This window comes from Amborella trichopoda, chromosome 3 (genome assembly GCF_054954075.1).
Source record: "Amborella trichopoda isolate Santa Cruz 75 chromosome 3, AtrichopodaSantaCruz75HAP2 v2.0, whole genome shotgun sequence".
NCBI classification, from domain to species: Eukaryota; Viridiplantae; Streptophyta; class Magnoliopsida; order Amborellales; family Amborellaceae; genus Amborella; species Amborella trichopoda.
In genome coordinates this window covers 19,625,149-19,647,456 of record NC_142338.1, presented here as the reverse complement: position 1 = coordinate 19,647,456, position 22,308 = coordinate 19,625,149, and the positions used below count along the sequence as shown (strand labels likewise).

The following is a 22,308-nucleotide window of genomic DNA, read 5'->3' as shown; positions in this document are numbered from 1 at the left end:
TTGCCCAAAACATGGGTGGATGATCAAAAGTAACCCTAATTGTAGAAAATTAAGATTAAATTGAATTAAAAGAAATTAGAAAATAGGGTGCAAAATGATAGATATGCCCCTTCGTAATAATTTGTAGAATTTCAGAACAATCCCTGTGTTGCCCTAGAACTTGTGTGATCTTGCATGGATGATTTGAGGTCGTTCTGATGCCCAGTGGATTGAAAGATGATTGTTTTCTTATAGGGCACAGCGTGGCGATCGATTTGATACCAACTTCGAGCCATGAATCGTTTTTTTAGCATACGATCATGTGTCTTGAAATTTGAATGGATCTTGAAACTTCGGATCAATAGTGTGCTCATTCCATGATGTTTTTTAGTGATTTCTTCGCTGGATCACACTGAACATGCCGTTACGATCGCGGGGCAACAAACGCAGCTCGGTTCCGTGCCCGACAAAAGATTTTGCAAGTTTAAAATTTAGGTCTCACGTCGATCGGGCTTGCGAGCGGCATCATTTGGCTGCTTGAGCGAGGCACGATGCTGCTGATTTTCCTATACTTTCTTCACGGATCAGCAACTTCTCTCTAGCTCTTCTTCGTGCTCGAGCATCATCATGGGGCGTGCCACATATTGAAACGCTCATCTTGATGAGACAAATACGCTCACAAAATTTGGGCTTGACCTAACCTTAGAAAAATGAGATATAAGCATTGAAAGTCACCGTTCCTGACTACCCCTTCAATGGTGTGGAGTTGTAGGGTGGCCGCACGGGAATTGCGTACGGCTTCTCCTGTTTCACTGTTTGCCTATAACTTCTTACTGGAGTGTTTGTTTAAGCTGAAATTTGACTCCTAGGGGTTTTCAACTGTGTCGGGTCCAATGGTGGTAGTCCCACAGCAAATTAAGGTACTGAAAAATGTAGCTCTAGTTATAGGGTTCTTTTCAGGGTGCTAGAGGCCGATTTTTTCGAAATTGTTTCTCAATCTACACTGCCTTAGACATGTAAAAATGCAACGAAACTTGAAAAGAGACTTTTGATAGTCTTCATGAAGGCCTTGACCAGTTTTGGGGCTATTATGAGACCGTCAAAATTTCCACTGTTTGCTAGGCCTTATTGAGTGGGGATCCCATGTTGATGAAAAATATATTCCAACAAAGACATGCATTTCGAATGGGACAAAGCATGTGAAAATTATTTTGAATACCTCAAAATCTATTTGCTGAAACCCCCATTTCTTTCTGCACCAATTCCAAGAAAGCCCCTCATTCTATATGTGATTGCATTAGATGAATCGTTAAGAGCTTTGCTTGCTCAGAACAATGACGAAGGGAAACAAACAACTATGTATTACTTGAGTTGAAGGATGCAAGGAGCCAAAGAGTACTACTCCTAGATAGAAAATATGTGCTTATCCCTCATCTTCGTAGTACAGAAGCTTCAAAACTATTTGATTGCACATCCGGTGCAGCTCATCTCTCGAGCTGATCCGATCAAATTTCTCTTGTCACGCCCTTGACTGTCCAGCCAACTTGTGAAATGGTCATTACTCCTCATAGATTTTGACATCCCATATGTGCCGCAAAAAGCTATCAAGGGCCAAGCCCTCACAGACTTCTTAGCTACACACCCTTTACCACCTGGTGCCCCCTTAATCAAAGATTTGCTAAATGAGGAAGTATTTCATGTCGAACTCCCATGCGACTAGAAGATGCATTTTGACATGGCATTCCAATCCGAGAAAGGGGGTGCCAGGGTGGTATTCTCTACCCCTTGTGATGGCCTTGTCCTCTTGTCTTTCTCTCTCTTAGAGATAGAGTCGCATAATGAAGCGGAATATCAAGCACTTCATCATAGGCTGGGAGATCGCTTCCCTTATGAACCTGAAATATTTAAACATATATGGAGACTCAGAGTTGTCATCAGACAACTCAAGGGGGTGTATGATGTAAAGAAGGAAAACCTCATGCCTTACTTCAATACCGCCAAGTCATTGATAGCCGAAGGTTACTCTTGAACATGTACTGCGAAGGCTTAATGCACAAGCCGACACACTCACTATGCTCGGCGCAACGATTCAAATGTCACTAAAAGGGCCCACGCCAATATGGGTGGTAGAGTGGAGATGTGTTGAGTTCATTAAGAAACTCGACAATGAAGGCAAAGAGCAATTAGTGAAAGAATGTCCCCCTTTCCCGCTCGAGGCAAGCATTACAGATGAGGGGGATGCACAAACCTCATGTAGACTGCCAAGAACTCCCATGGTCGAAGAAGAAAATGAAGAAGAGTCCGAGTTGCCAAAACATGTGTGTGCAAAAGTAACGCCAATAATCGACTGGGGTGTCCCCATCAAAGAATATCTGCAACACAATCGGCTCCCTAAAGACCCTATTGAGCGCAATAAGATCTGAACGTTAGCTACACGATACGTGTGTCGTGACGACATGTTGTTTTAAATCTCCTATAATGATATGCTGCTTAGATGCATAGATAAAAAAGAAGTAAACCACATGCTCAAAGAAGTTCACGTCGGAGTCTATGGGATGCATCAATCTGGTCCTAATCTATACAGCAGGATCATCAGGATAGGATATTATTGGACTACCATGAACATCGACTCCCTTATGTTCTCAAAAAGTTGTCCGATATGTCAAATTCATTCAAGCTTCATTCATCAAGCCCCTAAACCTCTCTACTCAACAGTGCCCTCTTAGCCTTTCACTCAATGGAGCATGGACATCATTGGTTCCATTGACCCACCTTCTTCATGGCATGTATTTATTCTAGCTGCTAGATATTACTTCTCTAAATGGGTCGAGGCCGTTCCTCTCAAGAGAGCTTCTGGACTTGCAATGGCCAATTTCGTGTGTCATCATATCATATACAGATTCGGTGTGCCTGACCAAATCACTTCCGATAACGGCCCCCAATTTCGAAGTAATCAAATTGACTGATTGGCCAACCAGTTTGGTTTTATATGGAAATACTCAACCATGTACCATCCAAGAGCTAATGGTCTGGCCGAAGCTTTTAATAAAACCCTTTGCGACGCTTTAAAGAAGTCGGTTTTTGGCACCAAGAGAGATTGGCATGAAAGACTCAATAAATTTTGTGGGCTTATCGTATCACAACACGAGGGCCAACACAATCAGCTCCCTATTCTCTAGTATACGGGGGTGAAGCTATGTTACCTTTAGAAATCCAATTGCCTTCTATCATAATAGCCCTTCACTCTAGGATGACTGAAGGCTACTCTTCGCTATCAGGAACTGGATACACTTTATGTAAAGAGGTCACAAGCACAACAAAGCCTCGAGATTCACAAAAACCATATGCAGCGGGCCTTTGACAAATCAATCAAAATACGGTCTTTTGTAAAAGGAGAATTGATTTTAATAGTAAGGAGACCTATCGTCACTCATGGTCAAACTAAGGGGAACTTCGAACCAAAATGCGAGGGCCCATATATAGTGAAAATGGCCTTTCCTAACGGCGCCTATGTACTAGTCAACACAGAAGGAGAAGAGGCTATGGCCAAAATCAATGGAAGATACTTGCAAAAGTATTATTCCTAAGCCAAGGTCCAAGCTACAAGACCTCCAAACTGTCAGCGCTCGTACATGGTCTCGATGGTATGACCCTAAAAATGCTTTCACTCAGTCATGGTGAAATACATTTAAAAAAAAAAAGAAAATAAAGGAAAAAAGAAAACACTTACTTTTACGGTCTCGAAGGAACGACCTAAAACATGCTTCCCCATGGTCACGGTGGCATGACCTTAAAACCGCTTCCTCGAAGAGACGGGCATGACGAAATCCCGTGAGGGCATCATGGGAAAAAAGGTCAAAGAAAAAAAATAAAAAAGAGAAGACAAGCGCAATAGCAACATCAACTATTGTGAGCAAAACATGTCAAAAATGGGCACGATGAAACCTACAAAGGCATCGTGAGTAAAATGTAAAGAAATTTATGCGGGTCTTGGTGAAAACCAATAACAGCTCATGCCCCAAGGCTTAGCCAAAGACCCTAAAGGGCATTCGAGCCATGGAAGAATGCAAATTCACTCCCAGCAAGTTCCCAGACTCAACGCTCATCCCCTTTTTCAAAGATATAAAACCTAGGAACAAACCATGGAAAGGAAGAAAGACACAAAACATAAGCAAGCAAAGCACACCATCAAATAAGGAGAGCATATAAGGCAAGAAAGAAGATGAATCATTCCATATACACGCTAAAGAATTACAAAAATTCGAATATCAAGTTCGCAAATGGAGTGGAACAAGCAAAAAGGGTGAGAAGCTCATGAGCCCCTAAAAATGGTCAAGAGCTTCATAAATCTTCGCCTTCAATTCCTCCACGAGAGCTAGCGCAGCTTGCTTCTGCTCCTTAAGGTAGGAAATGGCTTCAAAAATTTCATTCGACAAATCACTAACCACGGCCATCTCGAAACTCAAGCGCTCCAACTGTTGAGACTTTCTTTACATTTCCACTTGCTGCTGGTTCCGTCGCATCTTCAGTTGGGCTGCGCGGACCTGCAACATTGCTATTTTGTCCTCCATGGCCCTTATTTCCCTAAAAATAACCATGTTTTCCTCCACAAGACGGGCTTGTCGAGAAGTGAGTTTAACCTTCCTTCTCCCAAAACTCTCAATCGGAGCCCGTTGCTTAGCCAAATTCGCCTCAAAAGAGGTCAAGAGTTCCTCATAGGACGCCTGCACTTCATATTCGCACTGAAAGGCTTCAGCTCCCCAATCCTCAAGATTTGGCAGCAGCCCCTCAAGCTGGTCCAAAGTTTCCTTGTCATAATACACAATCTTCAGACCGGGTGCACAAGCCTTGAAAGATTCTACCTCCACTCTTAGGTTAGAAAGGGCACATTCCTTTATCCCTTGGAGGCCTAAGCTTAGCATACACCTCACTAAGTGTACCTTCACGTTTGATGTTGGCGGTGGAGGAACTGAGGGACCGACGGCGGCAAGGGGAGGGACTTCAACAGCTGAATCCCTGACTACGAGTGCCAAAGGCTCACTAAGGCCAGCAAGAGGCTCAAAGGAAAGCTCTTCAGGCTGCGATTCTGAAATTGGAATTTCCGAGTCTGGTGTCTTCACCAACTCTAAAGGAGGAATTTTCGAGGGAGGCTCCATCTCCAATTCCACTGCTGGAGCAGTCGGGGCAAGCACTTCCGAAGCCGATGCCTCTGCACTTGAAACCTCGCTGACAACATCTCCATTCCCCTCTTTCGTAAAGGCCATAGAAGATCTTCTAGACTCAGGGAAGGACAAGCAGGAGACCCAACAGGGCTTCTTGTAGGAAGCATCACCAGCACCACTATTTTAGAAGGAATCCATCCTGGCTCACACCTCAAACTGAACGAGATCAGGCTTGACTTCTCTGGCTAGGCCACAGCAGTCTTTGGCTAGGCCACAGTAGTCTTTGGCTCTACTCTTAGAGCCGGAGTTGACATTGCGAGAGGAAGAGTCGAGACTGTAGAATCGTCTACCCTCCCGTGCTTGGCAGTGAGGGCAGCAGTGACATTACTGGGATAGACAAACCCTTTCTGCCCACGCAGGTGCCCTTTTTCAGAGCCGAAAGGGATGGACTCGGGTATTTTCCCATTCTCTTTCTTCCCCCTTGTTTCTTTTCCCTCTCTTTCAAGGGCTAACTTCTCGGCTCGACAATGGTGGGAGCCTTCTTAACACATCTAGGTCTAGCAGCTACGCTAGAATACAACCCACTTCCTCTCAAGGCATTCAGGCCCTGGACAGGTTTTCCTTCATGGCCCAAGACTGCGCATCCCTTGGTCCACCCAAAGATAGAGCGACGATCATCAAACAAAGGCTTTGTGCATCGTCTTTGTTTAAAGAGCGAGGCTCAACAAGCTCTCTCCAATTTGTAGGGTAATTCAACTAAAAACTTTAGCGAATGAAGGAGGAGTGAGACGCTTCCCAGCCCTACTGTCTCGTTTGGCGCTGTTGATAGCCTTCCATGGGTGGTCGGAGACCCGCCTGGTGATGTTCCACCACCACTAATAACTCTTTGTCGCATGACCTACTCTATCATAATGAGGGATCACAAACTTGCTTAATCTCGTGTGACAAAGGCAAGGCTCGCACGCCGTTCTCTTGTTGAGGTCGGTTCAGGCCTCACGACTCATTCCAGGGGCCTCGTGTTCATGCAGCGCCCCCTTTTTCCCATACTTCTTCTTGAAAAGTATTGTAAAACAGCACCCTTGGTCCAGGCCATACTGACACACGAAGCGATGAGGGAAATAACCCTCCAACTTTCTATCTCCCACACCTCTGTATGGAAAGATACAACCCCACACACTTAGGAGGTACATGACCTCCTTTGTCTCCATGGTTTGCCCATCGAAGATCCCACCGAAGGAATCTATGTAAATATTAGCAGTAGGGCTGCCTATCGGAAAGGGCTCCCACTGGCAAAGAAAGAGACGTCAGACAAAAGTTTATGAGCCTCTCCCGGCCCCCTGAACACAGCCTTCATCCTGGCAATCTTCAGCATATGAGGGCAAGCATCCTCCGCAATACTCCCATTTATCTCATACACCCCAGTGGTATGTAGGGCAATGTTCCTCGCAGAAAAGTAGGCCAAGAGCCACCCGAAGACATAGTGGACCAGGAAGCTCGTCGTAAAACACCCGGGAAAGCCCTTACCAATGAGGACCTTGCCATTGTTATCCTTTGAGGGAGCCTTACCGCGCAATAGCCCCTAGCCCATGGTAAATATTGCACATAACGGGCTGAGCTACGGAAGACTCACTCCCTTGAGCCATCATGCAAGTCATATAGAAGCAGCCTGGCTGGATGTTGTAGCCCTTTGCCCCCAACAGGGCGAACTTACACAAGAAAATGACCAAGTAGGCAGCCAAGTACACATGGTCCTTATCCCCTCTTCTAGGACCAGCAACTAGTCTCTTTGAGGCCTTGATTGCCTCCGCTCTCAAAGTCTCATCCGCCCATAGGGGGCTCGAATTAGCATCCTCACCGTCTTGGCGGTTCCCGTGAAAATAGACCCTCCATGCTTCAAATGGCACCCCTCCATACTTGAGTTTGGTCTCCAAGTGCAGGAGTTGGTAAATCTCAAACAACTCACGGAGGCTAAGAGGGGTTGGCTAGCCATTGATAAGCTGGTTTCCAAAAATGGCCTTGTTGCTGGGTACAAACTCTTCATACATCTCCCTCAGCATGGGCAGGCCACCTACGAAATACAGGTCAAGGAGAGTGATCTCTGCCTCACCTCCATCAAAATGATAGCTATTGGTCTTATAACACCATGTATCTAATAGAGCTTTGATGGTGTTGGAACAGAGATCGTAATAGCCAGTTGAGCACTAGCACGCCGGGGTTAGTCCACATGCCTTCAGGGTTTCGGCGTGAAAGTCTAGGACATCAAACGTCCAAGTACTATACCCAGGCATCTATTGGTGCTCTCCCTCAAAGCAAAGTGCACCAGCGGCCTAGTGAAAGTCTGTTTTTGCCAGCATCGTCTTCATCAACTTAGGCAAGTCCTCGGTGGCATCAAAATCCATGTGGAGAGCATGATAAAGGGGGACACCATCCCTTTGAATGAGAAGCTCCCCATCATCACTCTCGTATCTACAGAGTCGAGCATCTTCCCCTACATAGGTGATGCTCAAAGGCCACCCTATCTCTTTGGAAGGCTCACGGTCACCAAGCGAGGTCCCTCTGACGAAAGAGATACTTGTATAAGAATTGGTTCCAAATTCCCCCTCACGGGGCAGCTAGTTTACGTCAAGGATTTTCACTGCAAAGAAAAAAAAGTGAGCAACATATGGGTTTACAACTTGTACCCTGATGGGGCATACACACTTGAAAGCTTAAAACATCACTCTCAACACTTGCACGTGCAACCACACGCACGCATAACTCCAAAGGCCGACTTAAGCGATGCCTCATCAAGGCATACACATAAGCAGACACGTACGTGCAAAAACATGTAAATAGGAGCAGGCACACCCAAGTCCATACCCGCGTGGACTTCAGGCGAAAACTCTAAGAGGTAACCTAACCCAGGCTCAGGCGTGCACAAACGTGGACACACACGCGTTCAGACATGCACAAAAACAAGACCAATTAGATGCACATACACCGATCATAGGCACATGTCACAACATGCATGTGTAGTTTCAAACACACAAGACCAAGCATGACTCAATGCACACATGCCAAAACTTAGGAGCGTACAAGATTCCATACGTAGGCATTCCTAGCAAAAAACGAGGGTTGCTTATGACTAAACTCACTGAACCAAGCCAAGATTTGGTTGCAAAGAACGCAACACACGAATACCGGCATAACCATGCTCGAACACTACCAGTGCAAATACACAGTCACAATAAGCGGCAATGAAGGGCTTTTGGCGAAGGGACTCATGCTCACAGAGCTTAGCAGATAGCAAAAATGCCCAAAACGAAGGAATGACACAGTCGACTGAACACTCAGAACTCAATAGAAGGATTGGGAAAAAATGGAGATTTATGACTGAGAAGAAAGTGCAAAAAAAAAAAAAAAAAACAAGTGAGACCACATCGAAGAGAAAGGATAATACCTTGAGATGGGGCAAAGCTTATACTAGCAAATGCTGGAAATGGCACTCGATGGTGAGAGATTCTACTCGAAAGATGGTGGTGAAACGGGGCACTGAAAAAAATTAAGCCTTTTTACCTTGAGTAAAAAAAACTTAGAGTAAAAATGAGGAAAGGGTACCTCTACACGTCTTTTTATATTGACGAGGGAATGACAGTCTCGCAAGAAAACAGAACGTCGAGCGACACCGTCACAGGGAAACAAGGGTAACGCGCAAGTGAAATGTCACATGAAACGGTGCGCAGCTTCGCCACAGAAAGAAGTACAAAAGACGCATGGCTCTACTATCCTTCTTAGGAAAGCGTAAAGACCACACAGTTCCACCATAATGCACGCATAATTCTGTTTCTTAGCAGTGTGTGCGCTGAAAGCCACCAATTTTAGGTACACACACACATACGATCCATGCCAAATGCCTTCAATTTTTTTCATCTTGAGTCCATTGCCACTACCTCTCCTGAGTGTCCGAGCGTATGGATCCATTCACGGGCCCACACAAACTCTTGGCTTGACTGGGGGTTTAGCACACACTCATGCACAACTACACATGGTAGGTAAGGGAGTCATGCCCCTTCTATTATCTACACACATTAGAACCATAGTGTGTAAAAAAAAAAGAAAAAAAAAATCAGGGGTCCTTGTGAATACCAGAAAAGGCACACACCCCAAGAGCCGACAAGGCATTCAAACCATGGAAGCCAAAGAGGACCAACATTCTTACCAGGCAAAGCAAATCCCCTAGCCATCCCTTACCCCCATTTTCCAAGGAGGTAAGGGCTGATCGCAGAAAGATAGAAAAGAAGACATACCATGAGTACAAGCTGCGGACCAAAAAAGAGCATTCAAGTTGAAGGAAGATTTATTTCATGAACAAAAGAGATAACAAAATTGTGATTACAATCATCAGTAGCTACAAAAGAGAAGTAAATAAGGCCACCATCGAGGGATACGGCCCCCAAATACATTGCCTCTTCCACAACTACTATCTCTTCAAGAGAACGTTATTCTTCTTTCTAGAGACAACTTGGAGTACCTAAAAGAAACCACTCTCTTCTTCTTACCAATGGTTCAAGGCGATGAACCAGATGGTAGTTAAGGGAGAAGCATCAAGCAAAGATTTGAGTGGATGACCACTGATGGGCATGTTGACGATGCACCCAAGCTCTGAACATAGAAGTTTCCCAAATCACTCAGGCGGGCAACTACCATGAAAAGGGTCATAGGCCAATAATAATCACCACAACCCATCATCATTTCCCGATGGATGAGATTGGGTTCAGGCCTGTTGACCTTCAAAATCTTGTGCACAGCCTTGAACTTTGTTTTCAGAATCTCAAGTAAACCCTGTAGATCCGGAGGCACGACTTCGAAGGCAAACAATGCCGCATTCTCCCTCTTGTCATGCTTTTATAGGCCACTTCATCCACGGACCTATCACAGAAATGTGTCGCCTCCTTGGCGATGCTTCATCTGACCACAGGTCAATTTTGTCACTTCGCCTCCCTGGCGACGCCTCTTGTCACTTCGCCTCTCGTCATTTCACCTCCTTGGCGCGCTTTGTCTCACCACAGGTCAATCTCATCTCACTTCTCCTCCTTGACGACACCTCATGTCACTTCTCCTCCCTGATGATGCCTCCCATCATTTCGCCTCCCTGGCGACGCTTCGTTTGACCACAAGTCAATCTCCCATCGCTTCGCCTTCCTGATGACGCCTCATCTACTCTCGAGTCCATCACAAACGCACGAGCCCGTCAAAAGTGTTCTCTCAAGCCCTTCGCTAGCACGCGTATATCGCAACCTTGATGTGCTTTCCCATACAAACATGCGGCTACGACACACCTCCTTTCTCTTACAGCAAACCTAAGGTACCTGTTAACCTAGGGAACCTTATGCAAACATAACCCCTTTGTCATATGCCTTGTCAAGGAAGGGAAGTCGGGCATGACATCCGACAAAGACCATCGTGAGTAAAAGAGAGCTTTTACGAGGACATAGTCACGAAACTATGGGTTAAATTGCCAAAGAAAAATAAAAGAATTGGGCATGGTGAAAACCCACAAGGGTTCCATGAGTAAGAATGACACACCGGCATAGCCATGAAGTCATGAGTAAGAGAGTCTTGAAAAGGAAAACCGGGCATGGTGAAAACCCAAAAAGGCACCATGAGTAAAAACAAAAATCAAAGGTGGATGCGCGACCTCAGGGTCATGTATAAAAGAACCTCAATAAAGGAGTTGGTGAAAATCGTGCTGGTGACACCACTCCTACCCAGTTCAGGTGAAAACCCAATTGGGCGCTTGGACAAATGAGCACGTTGATGTAGCTTCTTAACCAAAGATAACTTCAGCCATCTACAGAAAGAAAATTGGAAGATACTGAGTGCAAATCCAGACCATCCCTTCCCCACCAACTAGATTGGGATAAAAAACCCACCAAGGGTACCCACTAGTCGGCCCTAAAGCCAAAAATAAAATTCTTACAACATTGGGGTCAAGTCCAACAAGAACTCTCAGCTGTTACAAATCAAAACAACTAGATTGGGACAAATCACCTACCAAAGGCACACACTAGTCAGCCCCAGTGCTAAAATGAAATTTTTACGACGCTGGGATCAAGTCCACTAAGGACCCTCAGCTGATACAAATAAAAGCAACTAGATTGGGACAAAAAGCCCACCAAGGGAACCCACTAGTTGGTCCATTAAGAGATGTTGTTGAGATGGAATGTAAGCCCTCTCGCAAGGCACCCTATCAGCACACTCTCTCAGAAAACGGAATCTAGTAGCATTGGAGAGGAAGCCTTTAAGAAAGGCCCCTAGTCGCTAAAGTCCACTTTGGTCAAACCCCAGAGAAAAAGCTTAGCATGCCCCCCCCTTCCTCCCTCCCTCAAGGATAGTGCTGACACCTGTGATCGAGACAAAAAAGACCGTTGAGAGGAAATAAAAATGTTTTAGTAAGGATTAAAAAAATGAACTTCAACAACAAATTTTGTTCTGAATGCTTCTCTCTCCTCTCAAAGAGCAACATTTGGAGGGGAAAGTTGTTATACGTCATTTTTGATGTACTTGTATTCCTGAGTCTCATAAGGAGAGAGCCAGTGACAACATGGTCCTGCTAGTACCCAAGATACCACCAGACCATAGGAACACTGCAAAATAAGCCTAAAAATGGGCAACCTTTAAAGGAGCACTGGAATTTCCTTAGAAAGCATGAAAAGGGTAATTTGGAATTCTCGAAGGACGCTCACAAAGTTTTGTTACATTCCGATGAGATTTGACATGATCAGGGAAAAACACAATTCTCAAATCCAGCTCCTATCGTGCTGAAAGAGTCATCGTAACTACATCCCTATTTTTTGGGCTTCAAAACAATACCAAACACCCACTATCAGATCCATAGCATCATAAAACCCCAAAAATCCAATTTTGGGTTTAATCGGACCTTTCAGGGCCATTCTAGGCCTAAATTACTATAAACATATATGTTTCATACTATTGCAATGCGGCCTCAGTGAACCAGTTTCCATATCTAAAAACTGTGTTTTCACCCCTTAGAATGATTTTCAATTGCTCATAGCTCGCTCGTTTGGAATTGGAACAAGCTCAAAATCGGTCACGGGCTAGACCTCGACGGCTCGATCATTTTGACATATGGCATGCATCATGACATGGTCTGAGACGAGAGAAATTCTAGAAAGAAGATGGGCCCCAAAAGCATGAAATCAGAATTTTTGAAAGAAGACATCTCGTACTTCAAGAGGTTATAATCTGAGATCTGGGCATCAGATCGATGCATATACGGGTTTGTTGCAACAACATCGAGGAGAGGTATAATTTGATATAATATTTGCATTCCACTAAAAATGCCGGATAACTCAAATTTCAAGATTAAAGATGACATGAATTTCCCGATTGTCGGAATCCCATTTTCCAGTAACTTCCCAGATTTGGAATGTACTCAAATGAAGATCAAATCGGATGAAACTTAGTGCAGAATGATCATGACGACATCCTCTTCAAATCATGATAAAAAAGAGGATTTGGAGCACCACAGATCACACTACCTTGACGATCAAAAGCTATGGACTTGGTCGGATTTTTACCCTTTGAGTAAAGTTCGTTTCCAGGCGATCAAAGGACGCCAAAATGTTCATAGTCAATCAAGCATCAATTCAATGACAATAGATCTTCCCAACCATGGCCACAAGAGTCCAAAAAAGTTCTCGAAGTCTAGCAATGGCAAGAGGCCCCTCGAGTAGGGATGGTTTCGTCAATAGCCCAAAAGATTTAAGGGGTATTTTGGTCAGTTTGTTCAAAAATGGGATTTTATTTTAATTCATTTAATGTGTAATTTTCAGCAATTTAGCTTAGTTTTGAGTGTTCCACCTATTTTTGGGGGTTGCTCTATATAAATAAGCTTAAGTCAATTGTAAAAGGCGCTGGATTACTCGTTAATGAAATTGAGGCATTAGCTTATGTTTACTCGACTTTGCTTCTAATTACTAGATCCAGTGGAGAGGAAAGAGAAAAATTTTAGGGAGAGAAGTTACCCTTAGCTCGGGCACCCTAGCCTACCCCGTGGTCTTACACACGAACTGTGACTCGCAACAGACCTACGGTACTGTTTTTCTCTTTGTCCCCTTTCTCACTTTCATCGCGTGATATGTTTCGAAGCCACAACACCTGCGACCCCGTCTCTCTTTCAACTCTTCTCTCTCTCTCTATCTATCTCTCTCTCTCTCTCTCTCTCTCTCTCTCTCTCTCTCTCTCTCTCTCTCTTTTTGCTTCACATAGTAATTCGGAACCGCAGTAGACGAGTAGTAATTTGAAACCACAGCAGACCTACAGTCCCATATTTCTCTCTACGCCTCTCTCATTTTCATCGCGTGATAAGTTTCAAAGTCACAGCACCTACGACCCAATCTGTCATTTGGTGCTTCTCTCTCTCTCTCTTTGCTTCACGTAGTAATTCGGAACCGCAGCAGATCTATGGTCCCGTCTTCCTCTCTAGGCCTCTTTCACTTTCACCGTGTGATAAGGTTCGGAGCCATAGTACCTACGACCCCGCCTCTCCCAGCGTCTTTCTCCCTTCATGTCGATATTCACCACTCGCTCAACTTGATATCTCTCAGAGTAGCCTCAAGAGTCTCAAACACTCAGATCACCGCTGTAACTTCATCTCCGTACAGTGGAGTCGAGCCGTGAGAAATATACATGCTCTTGCCCTCACTCACTCGGGTGGAGTTATCCTTAGCAGGAAGTATAAAGAGTTTGGACTCTCCAGCCGCTCTGATCGTCAAGTTTCATAACATTTGCACGAATAGAGGGTCCTTTGTCATCCTTCTTCTTTTGTCCTTCATTTTTGCCAGCCAATCCTTATTCAAGGGGTATTTTCGAGTGCACATTGCAAGTCCTGAAGTGAAAAGAACAAGATGACGCAACAAAGTTTGAAGAGAATTCGTGTTCAAACCGTGTTGGCTGATAGGCGGAGGGCTTTGTGATTATTCTAAGAGGGCAACTGCCCGGGTGTATCCCCAAACTTACAAACAATAAGGTAAGCATCCAAAACACATCCTCATTAGTGAAAACTCTCTTATTGTTGGTTCCTATCCGTGTAAAGGAGAGTGTGTGCGCATGCTTAAAATACGTCCCACCCCTCATGGTTGTTTAAGAGAGGGTTTTCTCTCACCAAGAAAACTAGGCCCCGACCAACTGGTTCATAGTGGCTTCTCATGAATAGTGTAAGGCCTACTCATTTTAGGAATGTCGGGCTTATAAGGGTCTGATTGAGAAATTTATTATTCTGGGGTTTTTGGGCCTTTCGCGGGTGTCTATGGTGGTCTGTTGACCATCAGAGATCTTGTCAATATAGTTCTAGTTCTTATATATTTTGTGCATGTTAGAGGGCAGAATTGTAAATGAAATTTCGTCATGTTCTGCTGTACCTTTGTTTGATAGTGACAAAACTTGGTGGACATCTTTGGGGCATCAAATGTTAGCCTCTCATGCTCTTTAAGACTAGGATAACACCTTTCAAACCTTTCCAAAATTAGGTTTATTTGGTCACGGGCTTCCATAGTCCATAGGTATTTTTTATACCTGTAAGTCTAGGTTACAACTCTCTGTCCTCTTTTATTTGTATCGAGGATACAAGTGTGCCAAAATGTCATACAACAACAAGTCAAGGGTGATATACTGGATCTTTCCTTGACGTTCTACCCAAGCACAGGCCACCTTGGAATATAAAGAGAAGAGAAAAGAAGATAGAGGAAGAGAGTTCCTCATAGATGAGTCAATGACGATATACTAGGTCTTCCCTTGACATTCTACCCGAGCACAATTCTCCTTGGAATTGAAAGATAAAAAAATAAGATAGAAGAAGAGAGTTCCTCAGAGACGAGTTAAGAGTGATACACTGGGTTTTACCTTGACGTTCTACCTGAGCACAAACCTCCTTGGAATGGAAAAAGAAGAGAAAGAAGATAGAAGAAGAGGAAAGTGAGAAGGGAGAGAGAGAGAGAGGAGGGGGAAAGATAAAGAGGGAGAGAAGAGAGAGAGAGTAGATAAAGAGGGAGAGAAGAGAAAGGAAAGGGATGAGAGAGAAGAGAGAGAAAGGGGAGGAGGCTGGTAGATTAGCCGTTGGTCTACTCGAGAGAGAAAGAGAGAGAGAGAGAGGGGGGGGAGGGAAGGAGGGAGGCTGATGGCTTGGCCGTCGATCTAGAGAGAGAGTGAGAGAAAGAAAGATAGAGAGAGAGGCCGATGGCTTTGTCGTTAATCTGGGGGGAGAGAGTGAGAGTGTGTGAGGGACAGGGAGAGTGAGAGGGAGAGAGCAAAGAGGCCAGAGGCCAGAGGCTTAGCCACCAATCTAAGAAAGAGGGAGAAAAGTGAAAGAGAAAGAGAGAGAAAGAGAGGGAGAGGGAGAGTGAGAGAGAAGGAGAGAGAAAATACCTAGGTGGGATAGACCAGTGACTGGGGAATCAAGGGGCTTGGGAAGAGGTATATAGATTTAGGGAATGGGATGTAGGAGGTATGTTGTATGTTAGGGAGTTGGGTGTATAGTAGAGAGTAGGGTGTATGGTGTATGATAGGAAGAAGGGTGTATGGTGTATGGTAGGAAGTAGGGTGTATGGCGTGGGGTAGGGTGTATGGTAGGGTAGAGTGTATGGTAGGGTAGGGGAATTCTCTCAAGGGGAAAAGTTTTCTCTCTCCTCTCTTGAGTTAAGCAAGAAGTCTGCTACTCAATTTTGGCTCAAATTTATTAGCAAATGAGGGAAGAGAGAGAGAGGTAGGAGGCCGGTGGCTTAGCCGTTGGTTTGTAAGAGAGAGAGAGAAGGGGGGAAGAGAGAGGGAGGCTAGCAACTTGGCTGCCGGTTTAGAGAGAAAGAGAGGGAGAGAGAGAGAGAGGCCAACGGCTTGGTCGACGATATGGGGGAGAGAGAGGGGGAGATGGAGAGAGAGCGAGGGAGAGAAGGAAGAGTCCAACAACTTGGCCACCGATCTGATAAGGAGAGAGAGAGTGAGAGAGAGAATGAGAAAGGAAGAGAGAGAAAAGAGAAAGAGAGATAAAGGAAGGGAGAGGGAGAGAGAGAATACCTACGTGGGATAGACTGGTGACTAGGGACAGACACCTAGGCTCGAGAATCTGGGGGCTTAAAAAGACTGGCACCTTGAGAGAGATAAGGGTGTAACAACGGAAACTTAGAGGTAATATCGTAATAACAGTAATTATAATGCATGTATACATTATTTTTTCAGATAATTGTAGCTAAAGTATTGACCTCTCTTTCTTGACGGTTCACACTATTTGCATGTGTCTATCTCCCTCCTCCCTCTTGCCACAAGCCTCCCTCGGACTCTCTTTCCCTCTAACCCGTAATCGGGTACGAAGAAGTTCACCCCACTTTCTGTATTCCCTATATTATGACCCATGTAGACGTGCCCTTCCTTCTTGTCATGGAGGTACAACAAATCCCCTATATTATGACCCATGTAGACGTGCCCTTCCTTCTTGTCATGGAGGTGCAACAAAGTATGAGGTGCTCAAATGAAACTCTCAAGTTCACAAAACTTAATAAATTGGTCAAATGAAACAACTTATGAAAAAATTGGCTCAATAGAAATTCTCAAGCTCCTTTGCACAGCAAAAGGAGCAGATTCACGAAATCAGTAAACTTTGACGATTCTTTCCAAAAAATTCTCATTGAAGGAGATTCCCTCAATGACATCAACTGGTGCAGGAACTCTGCTTTCACCCCTTGGTAATGGATCCATCTTCGGGGGCTTTGTTTTTTTTTGTTTCTTTCTTTGCTACTTCTCTTTGTAATTTTTCATCCCATGAAAAGTTACCGTCAAATGTTAAAAAAAAAAAACAACTTATCAAAAAAGTGTACTTTTACAAAGATCATTTTAATTAAATATCTCCTCAGCAATAAAAAATACGCCACTGCCCATTCGATTTGAACTATTGAATAAGCAAGGGTATTTTAATAATTTATCCTAGTCAAAAGCCCCAAGCCAAATGAAAATCCCTCCATTCATCTCATATTCCAAGGAATAAGTTTTTTTTCCATTAAATTGCCCTTTTCTGAATTGGAATATGGACGAAGTCCTATTTGGTTCAAGTTAAATAGCCTGTACAAAAGATAAATTATTACTTGTTCTAGGTTTCAAACCAAAGTCAAGTGTTATTTTAATTAAAATATTTTTTTTTTTTTAGTTTAGAATTTGAAACAAATTAAGGTATATTAGAAGGGTGTGGTTTGTATAGACCGAAGCTCTAAACAATCAAAGTAAAGCCCACCTTCAAATAGTGTTGAGAAATATAATTTCAATACGAGAAATCTTTATGATAGCCTTAAAATATATTTTTATATCTAATTATAAAATTTAAAGCTTAAAAAATAAAGTGGATCAAGCTGATCTATGAAAACTTGAAAGTCTTGAAAATTGATTGTCCAAAATACGCTACAATATGCACTAAAATTTGAAGATATTTGGGCATCAAACGACCACTTCTAGTGAATATTTTGATATACGCTCTAATTTGATTGTTTAGAGATTAGGCTCTATATGAACTTTTCCCATATTAGAATTAATCCACTGGTATTACGGACTCTATATGAACTTTAAATAATTGAGAGTGATTGTGACATCTTCGGACAAACTATACACCTCCCTTTTGACCAACTTTGAGTAGAGATATTTTGGGTATTTTTAATGAAATATTTTAGCATTAATAAATAAGCTGATTTGACCCTCTTTAGTTGCTGATTTGAGGTGGTTTTACTATTTTAGTTATGTTTTCCAAAAGGATGCAGTTTAATAAAGCCTCACCTTGAAACCTCGTCTAGAAAATACTTGGGGCATAGAAAGTCTCCATGATGGCTATACTCTACCGCTATTAATTTGTAGCTTAAAGTGGACAGATTTGTAAGATTTGTGAACACTTGAAAATAGATGGTTTAAATCACTGTTGGAAAAATCAGATGATCTAACTGCTAACCACCCAGTTAGATCGGAACGGGTTAGTTTCGGTTTTGAGAGGGTTTAGTGATCGACCGATAATTAAACAAATTTTAAAAAAATGTATATAAATTTTGAAAAATAAAGAATTTGATTTGTAATACATTTTTTAGTTTTCTTGATGTTATGGTAAAGATTAAAAATTGGTTTGATTATTAATAGTCACTTTAATTCAAAATTCGATTTGTTAAAATCCAATTTTTCATTAATTTTGACTACATAGAACTTGTCCAGTTAGAACGATTGAATCAGTTTACTGGTTAGGCTTGTTAAACCGCTTCCAAGCCCATGTCCGATTTACCTTTTCAGTTCGATTTTACAAATAATTGTTTACAATCATAATGATCAAGATCGAGATAATTGATTTAAAAGTTTTTCGATGAGGCTTTAATTTATTTTTATTTTTTTTATCTTTATAAAGCCTACACGTTATTTTAACCTTTTCCCTTTCCAAGAAGATTAGAAAACTCTTCCACTCAGCCAAAGAGGGAGACAACCACACGCATCATCACAAAAACTTACAACATACCCATTGTAGCAAGATCACTGTAATAAAAACTTACAACATACCCACCCCACTTGTAAGTACTATCGCTCTATAAAACTCTTCTTTCAAAACAATGCTTTTGGGAGAGAGAGATGGTAAAAGCACAAAACTATCTACACCACCACTCTCTAAGCAGGAGAGACCTTAACCTCATCCACAATAGGACCACACATGGTGCCAGGATCATCAACCTTAGTGTGATAGAACGAGCTGAAGAAAGTGATCCTAGTCCTTGGCTCAAGCGCCATGAACCTCATCTTCCCAACCTTATAACCCCCCTGCCCCCTCGATTCAAATGGAACCTTCACTGTATCCTTCCCTGCGAAAGCCTCAACAAGCATGGATCCGTGGCACCCATTTTTAGCATCACCCACTATGAAGCTAAGAGTGTAAACCTTTTTGGGCACTGTTCTTATGAGTTGAGCGATTGCACTCTCTCTCCCTGCCACCAATTCGACGGCGGCAGCGCCGAGGGGAACGGTGAAATGGTGAGAGTCCAAGTATCTGACGGCCTTGATGGACTCTATGATCCAACCTGGGAGAGGGGAGTTGATGTCATTTTGCTTGGGAGGGAGGAGGATACCGGAGGTTGAGTTCTTCAAAACGTGGGGGCCCTCTTCGAAGCCTCCGTTCTTTACCAGGTTGTCTGCAATTTTAAAGGAGGAAACACACATCTTTAGTTTTAACAACTTTAATTCTCTCTCAAAACCCAACCAACTAATTGGAAAAAGCTATAATGATGATGGCCTCTCTCTCTAGAATGATTCACCAAACATAAGCTTCTCTTCTATAGTTTATTTGCACCTAGCCATAGTTTTTTTTTAGGAAATTGGTTTGATAGGCTGCGGCCCTTGTAATTAAATAACTCATTAAAAATTACAATTCAAGCATCAGAAAACTTTTGCATGGATTATCTCCACTTGAACATTATGGTTGTAAAAAAAAAAATGATTTTAAGCTCTAAAAGTAGTATATATTGTGATAAATTATCTAGACCGTCCATTTAACAATAAAAACAGTATTAAAAAAAATTAGTTCCAAATTTTAATATCAATGTTGGAAATTGATTTTAGAGCGATCGGACAAGGACTTGGAATGGAGCTTTAAAGTCTAGGTCTTATAGAAACTTCATCTTTTTTTCAAGAGGTTGGGGATACTGCTCCTTAGGGTCGCACGACTACCCTCGACCAATGCACTCAACCGAGGCGCCCAAAAGAAAAGATCTAAGTAAAATAATTATTTAAGGTGTGATTTCTATTAGGTTGCAACCTTAAGCAATCCAATTAAAGCGCACCTCCAAATTTTATCATAACATGTAATTTTGTTGTAAAAAATTCTTAGGATTATCTTAAAATCTATTTTCATATCTAATTAGAAAATTTTAAACTCCAAAAATAATAAAAAATCAAGGAGATCTATAAACATATGAAAATCTTGAAAATTGACGGCCTAAATAATGTGTTGCAAGATGCACTATTTATGAGATTCAACTTTTCTTTTATATATATTCATACATCTTAATGTCAAGATTTTTTTCTATATATATTCATACATCTCGATATCAAGATGATCATATAGAAGGTTTTTCAACATTAAAACAACCTTTCCAATAGATTTTTGAAGTGCATCTGTAAATCTACATTTTAAGATTGCAACTTTATATAAACTTTTCCCAGTTATAAAAGGGTAAAAAATAATAAAAATTTGAAAACTGTACTAGAAGTCATTAGAAGACTTAAGAGTACAAAAAAAAAAAAATATCTATAAAAGATGGCTTAGTGAAATTTTTGATTTAGATCCTGAATATTGAACAAATAAAAAATTCTAAAAGTTACCGTATGATCTTAAACGCAATCAAAATCAAATATTTCTAGCTAACACTTTAGTATTTTACTTTTTTTCTTACTTTTGAAATTTGTAATATTTTTTAAAAAACATTTCTTGTAAATTGCCCCATAACTCGCCCATACCCTGTCCTGCTACCCGGCCGGCCCCGTATACCGCAGTTTCTCTTCTCTCACGAAAAGATGAATAATACATCTCTGTGACGCAGAGTTCCTGCAAATGGCAAGTCATACCTTTAGTTGGAAATGGAGGAAACAGCTCCTTAATAGCAACGGCGTCCAACAAAGGGCCACAAGCCGGATCCTCCTGCGCCCCAATATTGTGAAATGTGATCTTTGCAACATTGGAAGTGGCCCTGAACCCCCAAGCATAAGTGTCCCCTCCATCGCTGCTGTAAAGCGTCTGCAATGGCAAATCACCCAACAGAGGGGGAACAGAGACCCTTAACACTTCGTCTTGCGCACAAGTTCTCGAAGAGCCGAAAGTGAGGGAATAGAGAGACCCATTCTTTACAGGGATGGATTGAGAGATCGAGGCCTCGTTTCCAAGCCTCACAGCGTGGACACCGTGCGCAACTGCGAAGAACATGCCACCGGGTTGAGGGCCGCCAGATATGTATTCGACGAGGCCGTGGATCTCCCATTTGGGGAGAGAGAATCTGCCTTGGATCACAGTCTTCTTCAGATCTGATGGCTTTGGTGGGTCTTCGAAGTTGCCATTGGGGAGGAGAGCTAAAGCAGAAGAGAGAAACAAGACAATGTGAGAGAATCACTAGCTGTTAAGAGAGAGGGATAAAACCAGCACCTTTGGGAGCAATATCAAACTAAGTACTGAAACCCCAAAACCCTTACGATCTCCTTTTTGGAGATTGAAATCTCAAAAAAAAAAAAAAAAAAACAGAGCATGTCAAAGCTAACCAGCAACATCTCAAACTGGAAAACATCGATTGACAAAGAGAGAAGCACATTTTGAACTGGAAAAACAGGCAGAGAGAGAGTACACTGTAGAAAAATCCAAGGAAAACAGTGTCTCAGAGATGAAGATAAAAAAAGAACAATGTAATCATCCCCAAATCCACTAAAACCCAAAAAGATAAATGTTGTAAATCCAAATAATAAAAAAAAAGTAAAAGAAAAAGAAAGGATGGATTTTAAATAATCTTATAATCCTTTCAAAGAAAGATGAGGATTGATATGCTTACCATCAACATCTTCAGCTGTAAGAGCAGGTTGACAGTTATAAAAGAAGAGAAGAAGAGAGCAGCTTATAACCCTCAAACCTAATCCTGAACCCATTTGGAGCAGCAAAAGCAGAAGACCACAGCAGAGAGAGGGAGTGATTTCTCAGAAAAAAAAAAGAGAGAGGGACAGAATAGCAAATATATGTAGTGAGAGAGAGGGCAGGAGTTCACATTTATACTTCAAATTAGAGAAAGAGAGACAAAAATGTCAGAAATCATGTTAGGGAGAGACGCCTAATCGGAGGTGGGCTGTCGGTTAACTGCAACATTTTCTCCACATATTCAGGCTTATGGCACGTAATTAATCTATATTTATGATAATAACTAACTACATTAATTGCAATTAATTTACCACATGTAAAATTGTTAAAAAGATTTGCTTTTTACTTTTTGGGATTGTATACAATCAAATTTTTTTGCTTTTACTTTTGAAAGTGTATACAACCAAACCATCTACTTTTAGTACACGAAAGTGACAATTATTATCGCTTGTGAAATCTGATAGCTTGGTACGTTACAAAGGACAAAACTTCTTT

General features: G+C 42.3%; 1 protein-coding gene across 1 annotated transcript; it reads right to left on the bottom strand.

Annotated features, from left to right (window-relative positions):
• Positions 1–18,648: 18,648 nt before the first annotated feature.
• Positions 18,649–21,816, bottom strand: LOC18435220 (protein TEEBE). The gene is made up of 3 exons (XM_006845273.4): positions 21,734–21,816; positions 20,766–21,263; positions 18,649–19,333 (listed from the first exon to the last, which is right to left on the bottom strand). The coding sequence occupies exons 2-3, from the start codon at positions 21,118–21,120 to the stop codon at positions 18,816–18,818; spliced, it is 873 nt and encodes a 290-aa protein (XP_006845336.2). The 5' UTR covers positions 21,121–21,263; positions 21,734–21,816; the 3' UTR covers positions 18,649–18,815.
• Between the last annotated feature and the right edge of the window lie 492 nt (positions 21,817–22,308).